We start from the raw sequence: 16,307 nt of genomic DNA, 5'->3' as shown, positions 1-16,307 counted from the left end.
CAGTATTGTTCAGTTATCAGCTGAAAATGGCATAGACCAAAAGATCGACTGAGATTTACAAATCGATATTGGTCATAAATATATTATATAATTTTAATATATTAAAATAGCTGTCACTGTGGGGTGTGGTGTTATACATGAAAAGTTACACAGTCTCATCTGTTCATCTGTACTCTTCAAAAATAAATGCATAAGCCCATATCGTCCTGTTGGTTCATAATTAAAAATGAAAATGTGAACAAAAATAAATGCAATTAAATGTGTTATAATTAAAATATGAAAATTAAAATGACGGGTAATAATTGATTATGACGGAATTTTTCCGACCCTGTCCGTCAAAATGACGGATAATGTTAAAGTCTAACGCAACCTCTGACATACATACACACACATACACACACACACACACACACACACACACACACACACACACACACACACACGTAACATATATAGGCCTACGTCGTATAATGTCCCGCTGGGCAGCAACTTAAAATAACTTTTTTGAAGTGTTGTGAAGGCAGCGCGCTGGGACAAATGTCTGCGTGTGCCCAATAGAAACGAGGCAGCCAGCCAGGCATGGAAGAAACCACTCCATGGCAACGCTGCTGTAACTTTCACTCATTGAGAAATGTTTCTCTGCTTACATCAAGCCCGGCCGATGTCCCGCCCCCAAGAGCCATATACCCCACCGTGATTGGTAGGTTCGCTCAGCTCCGCACACAACACTGTAAAGTGGCATAAGTATCAAACTCGCGGGCCGCAGTAACATTAAACTTTCATATTAAGGCGGGGCCACAAACTATCGTCCTGCGGGCCGCAATAGGCCTATGTCACGCAACAATTGAATATCGCAGAACGTCTCTGAGTGGGGAGACGGCAGTTCCGGTTAGCTTTTTACATTGGCGGAGGCTGATAAATACCGCTGGACCAAATCTCTCTGTAACTTGCCTAAAGTCACCTACGACGACATGGTTCGGATTGTAAATGAACACTCTCAAGTAGAAATGTCCAAACTTAGTAATAGTTTGCCGAAGGTTTTAAAAAAAACACGCTAACATAAATTGTAGAAAATTAAACCGCGGCTAGGACTATAAATCACATTTATTATATTCTGAAATACTAAATTGCATTGCAGATTATGCAGTTTTCTGTTGCTACGGGGGCGCTCAGTTTTTTCTTCTTTTTCTTTTTTTTTGACATTTAGCCAAAATATAAAGATTCAGCGCTTCACATAAGCAATTTGGTTGTCTCGACAACAAATGCTAAACTAAGACACTCTTCTCATCTCCTCGAATGCAAAAAAAACATTAGCCTTTATAAATACAGAAAACATGTACTTTTTCAATCAACAGTTCTTTATTTACCTTAAGTCTGCAAACAAGCTGAAATGCTTCAAACTGCACGCCGCACTTCATTCACGAGAGGCGGGAGGAATAATACGGTTTGACTGACAGTTTAACAAGCCAATGGCGTCACGAGGTTTAGTGGCGGTGATCAGTGAACCGTGGCAGTTATATTTCCGATTTGAGCTTAAAGTATAGGAAAATATATAGCTTGTAGCTTTTGTTGACGCTACTTGATCAAAAAAAGAGCTTAGCTACTGAAAAGCTATTTGATTCAAAAAACAGCGAAGCTACCACCACACTACGCTACTGAGAAATGTAGTTAAGCTAGAAACTAGCAATGACAGGAAGTTCTTTTTCCCTACTCGCGTTCCGAAAGCAGGAAGTGAGATATTGGCCCGCGGGCCGCGAGTTTGAGACCCCTGCTTTAAACAGTGCTTTATATTGCTAGCACACTATACATTTTGGGGCAAAAAACTGCTTCAATGCTCATAGTTTCCCTTTAAAGCTATTTTTGAACAAACAAAGCTATATATAAATTCAAAAGACTGAAAAATACAGAGATACAGATCATTTTTATCTATATTGCCCAGTCATAGGTAAACAACACAGCATGTATTCTAACTATTCCAAGTCTGACTGACATTTAAAGATTTGAATTATGACCCCAAGCATCTACATAAACTCAAGTTGTGATAATGTTTTGAGGTAGAGGACCCAGGTAGAGGACCACAAGCGGTTACCATTACCTCCATTTTCCCCCAAAACCAGGACCTTTCCTTAAAGGAAAAGTATAGAATGTACTATATCGGGGATGGGAGGCAGGAGACGACCCGACCCGACTCTCCTCTCCACTCCAAAGCACACTATATAGGAATGGGAGGGGACAGAAGTAGATTTACCGCATGTGTGAATATCTGGACTCTGAGCAAACAGCTTTTCCTAGAATCCGTGGAACACTGGCTGCACTCCGGTGGGGGCGAGACCCACAACCACACGCTTCCAAAGGACTCTTTTCCTCTTTACCATGCGCGTAACCTCACAGGGACGGCAGATTATATCTGGATCCAATAAACATCAGAATCATTGGTTTAGAAAGCACTCGACAGCTACTACAGCGACGTGTTGAGACAAATATGCGTTTTCTGCAGATTCCAAATGTATGGATAATGTTACACACGAGCGAGCTGGCTGGGGTTCTAAAACCATGAGCCAATGAAAAACATACTGTCAAAATAAGGTAACCAGGTAACAGTGGGTTTCCAGCAAATATTATTATTTTAATCACATAGGTCATATTTATAACTCTGAAGCGGATCAAAGCAAATAATTTGAAGGTGAATAAAGATAAAGTGTTTAACTCGGTGGGAATCATTATGCAAACAACCGAAACAAGTCATTTGAAAAGTCCTTCCATTTAAAACATGCTCTGCCTGAAGGGACAGTCTCAACGCAAACCTGTTTCTAAAAGATAGCTAATTCGGTAATTATACTGCAATCTAAAGCACGAAGCATATTTTCTGTTTTTACACGTATGCAAACAGTGCATGTGATTATAAATACAATTCATATTTACACTTTTCATATAGTTATTTTACAGTCAAAGTGGTTAAGAACAGTGGGGATTTGGCCTATTAAAACTCAAGATTTCTGAAATTGTTACTTAAAGTTGAGTTGGTTCGGTTCTTGTAAAAAGGAAATCAAAGTATCACTCAACACCCAAACGATTTTCCAAAAAAAAAAGAAAAAAAAAAAAAAAGCCCTTTTTTTCCAAAAATATTCATTGCAGAAGAACTTACTCCACTACAAAATTACCCCACTAACTCTAGAGTAATTAAATCTTTCCTGTTTTTTATTGCAGAAAAACTAAATATCAAAATGTCACTTTTTCTAATATTGTGCAGTTGTACTATTCAGGTCAGAAAAAGAACCAAAACAAAATTACATTTTAAAAATGTTTTCTGCACTATACTACACTATATTTTGTTTAAAGACAACTCTTATACTCATCAAGGCTGCATTTGATCAAAGATACAGAAAAAAAAACAGTAATATTGCAAAATGTTATAAAAAAAGTTTCTATTTTATAATACACTTAAAATAAAATTCATTCTTGTGATGCAAAGCTGAATTTTCAGTATCAATACTCCTGTCTTCAGTGTCAAATGATCCTTCAGAAATGATTTTAATATGTTGATTTATTATTAGAATTAGGGCTGCACGTGTTTAGTCAGTGAAGCCGGTACTTTGATTAGTAGTAAATTAGTAGTAAATCACTACATTTGATTTTGAGCGCGATTTGACGTAGCTTGTCAGTGATTTACGTTTGTGTGTATTAATTGCCGCTCCAGCTGAACGCACGTGATGGAGATTTACTACTAATCAACGTACCGGCTTCATTGACTAAACGCGCCTCACAACATCGTGCGATTAATCGTGCAGCCCTAATTAGAATCATCTATTTTGGCAACAGTTGTGCTGCCAATTTTTTTTTTTTTTTGGAACTTGTGATACTTTTTCAGGATTCTTTGATGAATGAAATATAAAAAAAAAAACAGCCTTTATTATCTAAATATAAATCTTTTCAAACAAAGTCTTTGCCATCACTATTTTATCAATGTAACACAACCTTACTTAAATTATTAATTCCTTTAAAAAAAAAAAAAAATGAAATTTACTGATGCCAAATGATAGTGTATAAAGATTTCTATTTTAAATAAATGCTGTTCTTTTTAACTTTTTATTCGTTAAAGAATCCTGAAAAAAGTATGACCGGTTCCAAAAAAAATATTAAGCAGCACAACTGTTTCCAACATTAATATCAAAGCAGTAGGGCTGCACGATACATCGCTTCAGCATCGTCATCGCGATGTACGCATGCGCGATAGTCACATCGCGGCAGTCACGATGCTGGGCAAAATAAAAATAAAATTGTGTGTCTGATTTAAAAATTTACTTTGTATATCTCTAAAATTTCTATTCATTGATCTATATTTGTCTAATATAAAGTAATTAACTCATATATTTAAGGGTTCTTTAAAAACTACAAAGCACACATTGCTTCACCTACTTCATGCATGCAGTCTCTGTATGCGCACATACTCTTTGGTGCGCATGACGAAATGAGCGCGGGACGGGAGAAAAGTGCCGAAATGGAAGATTTGGTCGCAAAAAGAAACGCAACGTCGGTCGTATGGAAGTATTCTGGATACAAAAATGATGACGTTGACCAAAAACAGGTGCTTTGTCGGGAGTGCCTGGCAGTTGTTGCCACAACTCACGGAAACACTACGAATTTGTTTGACCATTTAAGTCGGCACCACAAAGCACTGTATAACGAATGCAAAACCAGATCAGATTAACGTCCAAAGCAAAAAACTATTTTGGATGCGTTTGCCAGTGTGACGCCTTACGAGAAGGGCTCTAAGCGACAGAAAGATGTCACTGATGCTATTACATTTCACCTTGCGAAAGACATGGTACCAATAAACACGGTCACCGAGCAGGGTTTTACAAACATGATCCGCTCGCTTGACAAGCCTTATGTTATGCCGTCACGCACTTATTTTCTCAAATTGCCATCCCAGAGCAGTACAACAAATGCAAGGCACAAGTGGAATATTATGCAGCAACAACCGCTTCAATGAGTAAATTAATGCATACAGAAGCACCAAATTGGTGTATTTGAATATTTATATTTACTTTATGCAACAGTTCTGAGAAAGAAGCCAATTTTTTTATAGAGTTGTTGAAAAGTTGAATCTTTTGTTAGCTGATGAGCAACACTTGTTTTACTTTGGCTAAACAAAGCATGCAAAACTAAAAAAAAAAAAAAAAAAAAGTCTTCTGACTTTTTTTTTAGTTTTGTGACAAAATATATTTACTAATCTGTTTTCAAAAAAGAAGTTGTTGAATAAAATGTTAAATTACTTATTTTGTCACTCATGTTAATTCCTTAATGTGATAATGAAGTGTCCTCTTTTCATTCTCAAAATGAGTTCCCTTTCATCAGGGTAAAAGCAACATTCATTAATTTCATAACATATTAGAGCCTTGATTTGCCTGAATTGACAGCGAATAAGGTGAGTCAAACTGTTTATGAAACAACCCAAAATAGGCTTTAAAAAGTATTTTATTTCAAGGTTTTGATTATACTTTTACATTTTTTTTATTCTTTGAAAATGCTTACAAAATTATCCCAATTATTTTTGAATTATTATTTGATTTTTAAGCAGTTCAAAACACCTGATGAACATAAATGAATTTGTACACATCGCAATATATATCGCAGGAAAAAAATATATCGCAATGTAATTTTTTCCCAATATCGTGCAGCCCTACAAAGCAGCATATTAGAGTTATTTCTGAAGGATCATGTGACACGGAAGACTGCAGTAATGATGCTGAAAATTCAGCTTTGATCATAGGAATAATTTAGATTTCAATGCATATTAAAATAGAAAAGTGTTATTTTACATCGTAATAATATTTCACAATATTAAAAAAATTCTGTATTTCTTGATGAGCATATGAAGTTAATTTTATATAAAACTCAGGGTTATCTGTATCGAATAGAAAAAAAGAAAAAAGAAAAAGTGGTATCGATCCATCCCAACAAGTATATTTTATCCTTTAAAGGATAACTATTGCCAAAATGCAACCAGGGCTGTTTTTTTTTTATTGTAAACGAGACAAACTTATATCTAAAAGCATAATTACGCCAAACGAGCCGTTTTTGAGATTGACCGTGATTTCGTTTTGTGGTCAATGGCCGGTGAATAGGAGTACTAGGGGCATAACTTTGAGCGCATCAAAATCGATATTTTTACAACATTAAGAAGGCTCGACACACCATGAAACGTTGCTCGAAGTATCACCTGGGTCTCTACACATGAACTCCAGCATTGAGAACATTGTTTGTGTACACAGAGTTTACTAAAAAGAAAGGTTTTGAACAACTCACTTTCACTGTTTGAGTTTCCGCTCACGGCCGTCTTGCCAGTCAAGAGGTGTCGATCTCCGAATGCAAGGAGAGTAAAGATGGATAGCTCCTAGGGGTGGGCGATATGACCTAAAATTAATATCACTGTATTTTTCATCTTTTGAACGGTGACGGTATAATATCACGGTATTACTTTTTTTGGTACATTTTGGGAGGAGTAGCCTGTCCTGTCCCTTTGCGAATAAAGTTAATATTTTTATAATATAATAAGTAAATGGTAGGTAACCTAAAAAGAGACATGGGAGAGTATTATGCATTCTCAACATATTTATTTTGAAAAAAACCTACAGATCTTACTTAACAGTGTACAACAAAACAAAAATTATTTTTTTATTGAAATTTAATTTATGCAATATTTAAAACCTTTAAATAACTGGGGGAAATCAACCCATAGCAACAGTTTAAAAGTAGACCAAATCTGTGGGGAAAAATGCGGACTTGGCATAGGGATGCACCGATCCGTATCGGTAAACAACGACTGTGTGTAGTATATACGGCTCAACGTGAAATCACGCACCTGATGGCATTTACCGCTGATTACAGAACCGGCTTTACTGACAAAACGCGCAAGCATGATCGGCCGATTCGTATCGGTGCATCCCTAACTTGGCAACCCTGCATCCAACACGAGCTGCTGGAGTTAATGTCATTGCACACGAGTACGAAATTTTCGTCCGAGATTTTTGCACGTTAAAAGAAAAAAAAAAAAATACAGGTTACGTTAATCGAGTTTACACATTGCCTCTGAAACTTTCGTCCGTCATAAAAAAAAATTCGGATCGTGTTTGATTTTCTGCATTTTCGCATCCATAATAAGCATTTTGATAAGGATGGCGAATATGAGAAAACTAAAAAAAAAAAAAAAACGCATACGAAAATCGGACTCAGTGTACAATGACCTTAAGATTTGAATGATCATGGGTTGAAAGTAAAGAGAGTTGACAAAAATAGACTGGAGGATTTGCTGAAATCTTGTGCTCACTGACAAATATCTATTATAAGATGTGCTGCTCCCTTCACACAGAGTGTGCGTTATCGCAAAATCGAAAGTAAAAGTAAACAGCGCGAGCACTCATTTAAAAGCGATTTCTACACCCTGCATATTGAAAGTGCAAAAATTATATACAATATTAGTTCGCCTCACGCCCGCTCAATTTGTGATCCGCTGTGTAAATCCTTCGGCCGGCCGACCGGGTTTCACCAGTCGTTTAATGGGCACTCCCCTTTTACCTACCACCTGCAAAGCTGAAACGAATATGTTTTACTTTTTTTATTTACAACAAGATATATAGTATAAGGACCACAACTGAACGTTTGAAGAAAATGTAATGCCTTATTGACGGTATTAGAAAATCCATGTCGTGGCGCAATGTCACACCGGTGCTGACGGTACCGCCCACCCCTAATAGCTCCTAAAGCATATTTCCATATAAATGCACGGCTAATTCGTTGTTTTGTCGCAAGTGAAAAACAATATTAACCTTCTAGTTGTAAAAAGAGCCTCATATAAGCCTAATATTTCGTCCTATGAAGTCCATTGATTCACATTCGGAGATCGACAACCTCTTGACTGGCAAGACGGCCGAGAGTGGAAACCCAAACAGTTAAAGTGAGTTGTTCAAAACCTTTCTTTTTAGTAAACTCTGTGTACACAATGTTCTCAATGCTCGATTTCATGTGTAGAGACCCAGGCGATACTTCGAGTAAAGTGTCATGGTGTGTCGAGCCTTCTTAGTGTTGTAAAAATATCGATTTTGATGCGCTCTAAGTTATGCCCCTAGTACTCCCATTCACCGGCCATTGACCACAAAACGAAATCACGGTCAATCTCAAAAACGGCTAGTTTTGTTGTAATTATGCTTTTAGATACAAGTTTGTCTCATTTACAGTAAAAAAAAAAAATAGTTATCCTTTAAGTGTTTAGATGTCAGTTTAGCAACAAACACTATTGAATCAATTAGTGCTCTTCACATTAGGAGTGCTATTTGTGTGATACTGCGGGTTCCTGCCAACGCACAGCGCTCCAAATCAGTCACTTACGAGCGTGAAATAAATCCCATGCTTAAAAATGTAGTGTGACTGCCACTTACACAACACGACAGAAGTGGCTTTTATTCTTAAGACAAAAGTGAGATCGGAAAGACTGTGACAACACAGGACTCTACATGAGCAAAGGCCTTCAGAAGTCCCCCCACAGGAAGTACCTGAAAAGTGTGTTGTGAAGACTTTTGACAGCTCATGCACTGCTTTACCGTCAGCTGAAGTCAGCGGCATTACCCAGGAAGGAGGTGTTGAGAGAAGCATGTTTTAAAAGAAAGAGGGAATGCTTGGCGAATACAAAGACGCTTTCAGGTATGAGAGCAACGAGAGGCATTAAAAAGTGGACAGATTGAGTAAGAAGCTACATTCAGACCTGCGCTGGTGTTGAGAGATTGAGACATGAATCAATGCGTGACACTTACATACGACTAGTAAAGCAATTGTTTTAATCAACAAACAAAACTAAGCTAGTCCTGAAGGTAACGTCAACTGAAAGCTTTAACTTTTTAAAGCTAATCTTCAAACTCTATAAGTCAGTCTTACATAACTGCTGAACTGTCAAAGGATGTTATATACCAGCATACATCATCATATCTCCAAAAAGGGCAAAAACAGAAGCGGTTACGCATTCTAACCAGCAGATGGGGCAAATCTGATCTCATGTTGCACAATGAGCTAATTCATCTAAAACACTTTCAGATGTTATGGGCTCATAATCCTAAAACTCAGAATGTCAAAAAACATCACATATGGGATAAAGTAATTATTAACTGTTACTCTACAGGACTTGGACCTGGCCTATGTTGTGAATGACTGTGTGATGCAATCAGTGTTTTGTTAGTTGAGCTAATTGGGTGGATTTCACACAGCATGTGTATGTCATAAAAATAAAACATTAAGTTATATTATTTTTTAAAGCATTAAAACCATTCAGATGTTTGCATCGTGACATTGTAACATTGTACCAAATCACAAAGATGTGCAAAAAAAAAATTTAATATTACTGCATTGCAGCACTATATACATTAGTTATTTTTTATAGTTTGATATTTTAAAATTAATATAATATTATATTTACACTACCAGTCAAAAGTTTTTGAACAGTAAGAGTTAATGTTTTTTTGCTCACCAAGCCTGCATTTATTTGATCCAAAGTACAGCAAAAAGTCAAATTCTGAAATATTTTTACTATTTGAAATAACTGTTTTCTACTTGAATATATTTTAAAATGTAATTTATTCCTGTGATTTTAAAGCTTGATTTTCAGCATCATTACACTCACATGATCCTTCAGAAACCATTGTAATATTCCGCTCAAAAAACATTTATTATTATTACATTGAAGACAGCAGAGTAGATTTTTTTCAGGTTTCTTTGATAAATAGAAAGTACTGTACTGTAAAAGAACAGTACTTATCTGAAATATAAAACTTTTGCAACATTATCATCACTTTTGATCAATTTAAAGCATCCTTGCTAAATAAAAGTATTATTTTCTATAATTTCTTACCCAAAAATATTTTTACTTCAGATAAATACTCATCCTTGAATCTTTCTATTCATCAAAGAATTCTGAAAAGAATGTACTCAATGGTGTTGAAATTTGATAATTATAAAAATAAAAAATAAAATGTTTCTAGAACAGCAAATCAGCATATTAAAATGATTTCTAAAGCACCATGTGACACTGAAGACTGATGCTGAAAATTCAGCTTTGATCGCAGGAATAAATTTGATTTTACCGTATAATAAAATAGAAAACAGTTATTTTAAATAGTAAAAATGTTTCAAAATTTTACTGTTTTTACTGTACTTTGGATCAAATAAATACAGGCTTGGTGAGCAGTAGAGATTTCTTTAAAAAAAAAAACTGTTTAAAAACTTTTGACTGGTAGTTGATATTATTTAAACTACTAATAAATGAATATATAACATTTATATTTCCAAAAATATGCTAAATATAATATATAGTTTTGGGAACCTTCAATACTTATCAGGATTCTTTGATGAATAAAAAGCATTTATTCTAAATATAAATCTTTTTTAACAATACAAGTCTTTACTACCACTTATTAGCAATGTAGCACATCCTTGCTGAATAAAAGCATTATTTCTTTAAAAAAAAAAAAAAGTGAAAAATATGTACTGACCACAAACATTTGAATAGTGTATATTGTTAGAAAAGATCTCTATTTTAAATGAATGCTGTTCTTTAAAACTTTTTATTCACCAAAGTATTCTGAAAAAAGTATCACAAGTTCCAAAAAAACATGAAGCAGCACAACTGTTTCCAACATTGATAATAAATCAGCATATTAAAATGAATTCTAAAGGATCATGTGACACTGAAGACTGATGCTGAGAATTCAGCTTTGATCACAGGATTATTTCACAATATTACTGTTTTTGCTGTATTTTGGATCAAATAAATGCAGGCTTGGTGAGCAGAAGAGACTTCTTTAAAAAACATTACAGTTCAAAAACTTTTGACTGGAAGTGTATATTATTTAAATTAATATTAAATTAATATACAAAATTAATATCTCTAAAAAGATGCCAAATATAATATTAATATTATATAAATATTAAATTAATATATAAAACTATGTCAAAAAAAAATATATATATATATACAGACATTAATGCACACTTGCACTGATTAAAAATTTGTGAGGTGTACCAAACCATATATACACCAATAAATCGAAATTCAACGTGCAACAAAATAAACAAAGCCGCTGCTAGGTGAACAATTTTTAAATACTTTCACGGAACTTGCGGGGGAACAAAGGCAGATGCATGGCATATTTCAGTAATTCCTGAACAGGAATGCTGTCTTGAGGAAATCACTCAACATGTTATCTGAACAACTGCCTGTCAGATGACCCCGGTCGCTTATGTTCCTATACATAAAGATGATACATCTTGTGAAAACCATGTCTGTAGAGTCATAAATGGGGTGTGATGGGTGTCTCTGTCTTTTAAAAGAGCAATAAAGAAAAAAGGAATTAAAAACAAATATGTTTTTAAGCACGTAGTTGAGCAACCTTATCTGTAGAAAAGTAAAAGATAGGGGAATGTCTACTGTTTGCTATGCGATAGGCCTTCGCTATCACAGGCCCCCCTTGCATATCAGCTACAAAAGGTGTCACCAGTGACAAGCGTCTTTACGCCAGGCCGGGCGGCTGAAGGGCACGTAGGCGGCATCGCGCTGAGATCCAGCCCTCGCGTTTACGACCAATGCTTCTGACTAGCACTAAGTTAAAGCCACAGAGTCATCTGAAGCACTTGACAGTTCACCATTTCCTCTCGAGTATGCCAACAAAGTTGATATATTGTGTACAACTTGCAACGCTGGAACCGAAAGTCGAGCATCTAAGAGGAAGCCGAGCAGCGACACTTCTCAACTGAAACTGTGTCACCAGATATGCACTGTCGCTTTTCAATTGAGAAAGCGTTTTTTGTAGTCACTGCCATTTCTGGCATGCTTGTGACATCCGGAAACAAACAAAAAAACATTTTTGTTTGCGTGCTTGTTTTTAGAGTTCTGACAGATGTCATAATATTGAGAAAATACAATCTCGCTGCACATTAAAAACAACTTCAAACTGTCTTATACACTACTTTTTAAAAGTGTGGGGTTTGTAATATGAACCGTAGAACTGTGGGGTTTTTTTTTTTAGCAAGGCTGCATTAAATTGATCAAAAACGTACAATGTTTCAAATAAATGCTGTTTTTAACATTCTATTGATCAGAGAACAATAAAAAAGTATCACAGTTTCTACTAAAAACAGCAAATCAGCATATTACACTAATTTCTGAAGGATCATGTGACACTGAAGACTGGAGTAATGATGCTGAAAAACTCAGCTTTGCATCATAGAAATAAATTACATTTTAATATATATTCCAATAGAAAATGGTTATTTTAAATTAAGAACATTTCACAACTTTCCTGTTTTTATTGTATTTTTAATCAAATAAAAGCAGCCTTGGTAAGCATAAGAGACTTTTTCAAGAGAATTTTAAAAACCTTACAGACCCCAAACATTAAAAAGTAATGTATATTAAACTAAACAACCAACTTACCGACAAATAAAAGTCCTACATAACCATTACATTTCTGTTGCAATGTAAACAACTTAAGAGCATCACAAGACTTGGTACTTCACCAGTCAAAAGTTCTGGACACATTTCATTAAATTTGTTTGTAGACTCATATTTGTGTATTTAATACTATTTGAATAGCAGGATGCACTCTATAAAGTTGATTATAAGAGGTTTGGTTTGTTTACCAGTTCTGTTCACTAAGTACCTCACATTATTCTATTGTTTTTAATGACTAATATGTAATATAACAGTAGGAAAAAAAAAAGAGTGGGTGTGTCGAAACTTTTGACTGGTAGTGAAATAGCAAGAAATGTCACGACCCTAATGAGAACAACCAAACATCCATCACATGTCACTGCATTCCTCACAAAACAACCACAGCAGGCATACACAGAGATCTGTACATTAATACTAAGAACGCTGTGTGGAAAATTACCAAGATGAAGCAGTAAGTGACTATGAAGCTGTTGAATCTTATAGCGTGGTTTAAAAACCATGCTACTTATCTGAAACTTTTCCCATTGAATATTCCACTTAATAATGTCTTACCTGAGCCTATGTGCATGCATTAATAAAAAACACTGTTTGGAAATAAAATAGATAAGTACAAAAGATGAGCAGGGTTCCCACAGCATATGACTGACTTAAGTGATTACTGGTTAAGGTTTTATTTATTTACTTACTTTAAAGAAATGGCACTCAATTTTAAATTGGGTTATAAAATCCCTTGACATTTCCAGGTCTCTTCATGACTGTGGGAACCCTGCATGAGAGTGCAATCCAATCCCTTAAATCATTCAGAACAGGAGCGGCACCTCACCTGTCCTCCTCCCCATCAATGGCAATGGGTATCCCGAATAGACTGTTGACAGCCGGGCTGGTCAACTGCAGGCCTTCTGTGATTAAGGGCTTCATCATGTCTTTACTGTGAACCTGTGCCGATGCATCAGACATCCTCCGACTCTCTTCCATTTGACTGAAGACGCCGGTGACAATTCCTGGGGTGCCCATGCCCGCTGCCGTCCCATTGCGGGGAACCTGGGACGCCTGGGTGAGTGCAGAGGTATTGGGTACTGTAGCAGATCCTGGCACAGCAGTGAGCACACTTGAGACTGGCACCCCACCTACTGTGACCGGCGCTACAGGCAAGCTCTGAGTGCTTTGGGGAGTTGTCGATAAACCATGCATTACTCCTGATGCCTGGTATTGCTGCTGAATGGATGCCATAGGGGCAATGCTGTTCAACAGCCCCATGGCAGGATGCTGCAACAGATTTTGGACAGATGACACAGGTTGGCTCCCTAAGGGAGCACCTCCAGACATTTCTAATGAAGCCAGAACTGTGGCCGGGGTCGGAAGCGGGGACGACCCCTGAGTGACGGCAAGACTCACCCCGGGGAGAGTCTGGGTGACTGTAATCGGCATGTTGCGCTGGCCGTAATCAGGCTGACTTGTTGATATCAGAGCTGGCTGGCTCTGCAGTTGGTGCGTAATAGGCTGGGGTTGATAAAGCAGCGGCTGCACTTGAGGAGGAGGGATGCTGGGAGATTTCTGAAGGTGGGCGCCTGGGTGTCCTCCATCGTGAGCGGGTGGATGGAGACTGTGTGGGACAGCCACCTGCTGCGGAGCAGACGGAGGCACTGGCTTATTACTAAAGGACTCGGGTGAACCAGACAGGGCCGCGTTGAAGCTGTGCGGTTCTACATTATGAAAAGACGACCCGTTGGAACTTGCGTCGGGTGCCACCTGAGCCATTACGGACCCTACTGTGGCCCCGAGCCCACTGTCTCTATCCGCTATGGGTTCTGTCACATTGGTGTGTCTTATACTATCCACAGTCCTGCTCATCACAGAGCCCTCAGAGTCTTTCTCATAATACTCCATACAGGTCCACCGGCCCCTCCTGAAGGGCTCTCCGGTGCCGTGGTCAAGCTTTATGACCCTAAAGCGAGAGCTGCAGCTGGTTATGGTCGTCGCGCTTGAGGAACCGGTGACCTGCGCAGAGTGAGTCGTACCCGCTGTGGCCTGGACGCCCTGATGACCCAGATTGCGCGGTGCAAACCCGCCGTTCAGAGGGGCGGCAGCAGGCAGCTGCCCCTCTGATTCACCCACATTATTCAAAGTCTCCTCTGAGGAGCTCCTGTCACATACCTCCTGCCCATAGTCAGTCCTGGACATGTCAAATATCTCGGAGGACACGTCCTCTGTCCGGGACTCATCCGGGTCGTCCAGGCTCTCGGTGTCGTCGGTCGCGCTGTTGGCCGCGACTTGAGCCTGAGTCACACTCGTGATCTGAAAGCAACTCTTCTTCTTGGCCGGCATCTTAGACATGCTTAACAGCTTTTTGTGACACCGAGACCGCTTAAAGACGCTGCTGACTTCACAAAACAGCAAATTGTTGAACAGATATCACAGTTTTCCGCGATGATCGTGCGTCATCCGTCTTCCTCTTCCCTCCTGTTGCATTTTCGACGCGTAAACAGCGGACGAAAACAACCTCCACGAGCGGTGTAAGCAAGATGACGTGTCGGTTATTAATTTCTCCTCATATGCTGGTGATCAGAGCTCGGTAAGGGCGGTGTGTGTAAGGCCGCTGTCGTAGATTCAGCTGCGTTCACTCCCCCTACTGCCTCTCACTTCTCTACCTACATATAAGTATCAAACACATCCTGAAAGAGCGCTTTTAAACACCGCCTGATACGTCACTACACTCGGCGACTAGATTCGGCCGTACTAACGAAACGACTACGAAAACGGTTTGAAATGAAAGTTTATAGCTAACTAACTAGCAGACTTCGGAAACAGAAAATCTAAAAATTTCACCTCCCGACAAGATGGCTATATAAATTCGCGATGCATGCTGGGAAATGAGCGCAACAGGCATGGCGCGCAAAACGGATGGTGAATACGGCTGCCTACGCTAGAACTAGTGCATTTGCGTAAGTTCATACCTTTTCGTTTTCAATATACGCATATTATAACGCGAAAACAACGAGTGACTTTTCGTCGGAATGTTTTTTTCTTTATAAAACGTGTTCGTTTAGTGCTAGACAAAAAATGATGGGGAGTCCAGAGCTAGTTGTCACACTTACTTTTTTCCCTACTTTTTAAAATTCACTTTTAGTGTAAATATTCGTCAGAGTACGTTTATTTTTCGAAATTCTGCTTCAGTCTTGTATACATAAAAGTGTTTTAAGGTTTCCACTATTATTGTCGACGCAAAAATAATAAGCATGACTAGGGTTAAGTTAAATCACAGATTATCTATCTATCTATCTATCTATCTATCTATCTATCTATCTATCTATCTATCTATCTATCTATCTACTACTACTATCTATAAAAAATATAAAAAATAATCTATTAAATCTAAACCGACTTAACATTTATGAAAAACATCTTAACATTTAAGAAGATGCTATGAATATGTATGCACATTTTTGTTCTTGCCTGAATATATTCATATGTGACCCTGGACCACAAAACCATTAAGTAGCATGGGTATATTTGTAACAATAGCCAAAAATACATTGCATGGGTCAAAATTATCGATTTTCTTTTATGCCAAAAATCATTAGGACATTAGGTAAAGATCATGTTTTATTAAGATATTTCTTAATAAAAATAAGATTTTTATAATAATAAATTTCCTATAATAAATTTCTTATTGTAAATATATCAAAACTTAATTTTTGATAGTAATATGCATTGCTAAGAACATTTGGACAACTTTAAAGGCAATTTTCTCAATTTTTTTTTTTTTTTTTTTACACCCTCAGATTCCAGATTTTCAAATACTTGTATCTCG

The 16,307-nt window shown here is 37.3% G+C and overlaps 1 protein-coding gene across 2 annotated transcripts in view; it reads right to left on the bottom strand.

The window, feature by feature from the left end:
• LOC141344060 (TSC22 domain family protein 2-like) overlaps positions 1–15,329 on the bottom strand; it is a 25,993-nt gene extending 10,664 nt beyond the window's left edge. For both annotated transcript variants that reach the window (XM_073848787.1, XM_073848788.1), the window contains exon 1: positions 13,320–15,329. In XM_073848787.1, coding sequence (XP_073704888.1) covers positions 13,320–14,830 — 1,511 coding nt within the window. In that variant the 5' untranslated portion in view covers positions 14,831–15,329. The remainder of the gene's footprint in view (positions 1–13,319) is intronic.
• Between the last annotated feature and the right edge of the window lie 978 nt (positions 15,330–16,307).

Source organism: Garra rufa, chromosome 10 (genome assembly GCF_049309525.1).
Source record: "Garra rufa chromosome 10, GarRuf1.0, whole genome shotgun sequence".
NCBI lineage: Eukaryota > Metazoa > Chordata > Actinopteri > Cypriniformes > Cyprinidae > Garra > Garra rufa.
The sequence above is the reverse complement of the archived record's forward strand: the minus strand, read 5'-3'. Positions and strand labels throughout refer to the sequence as shown.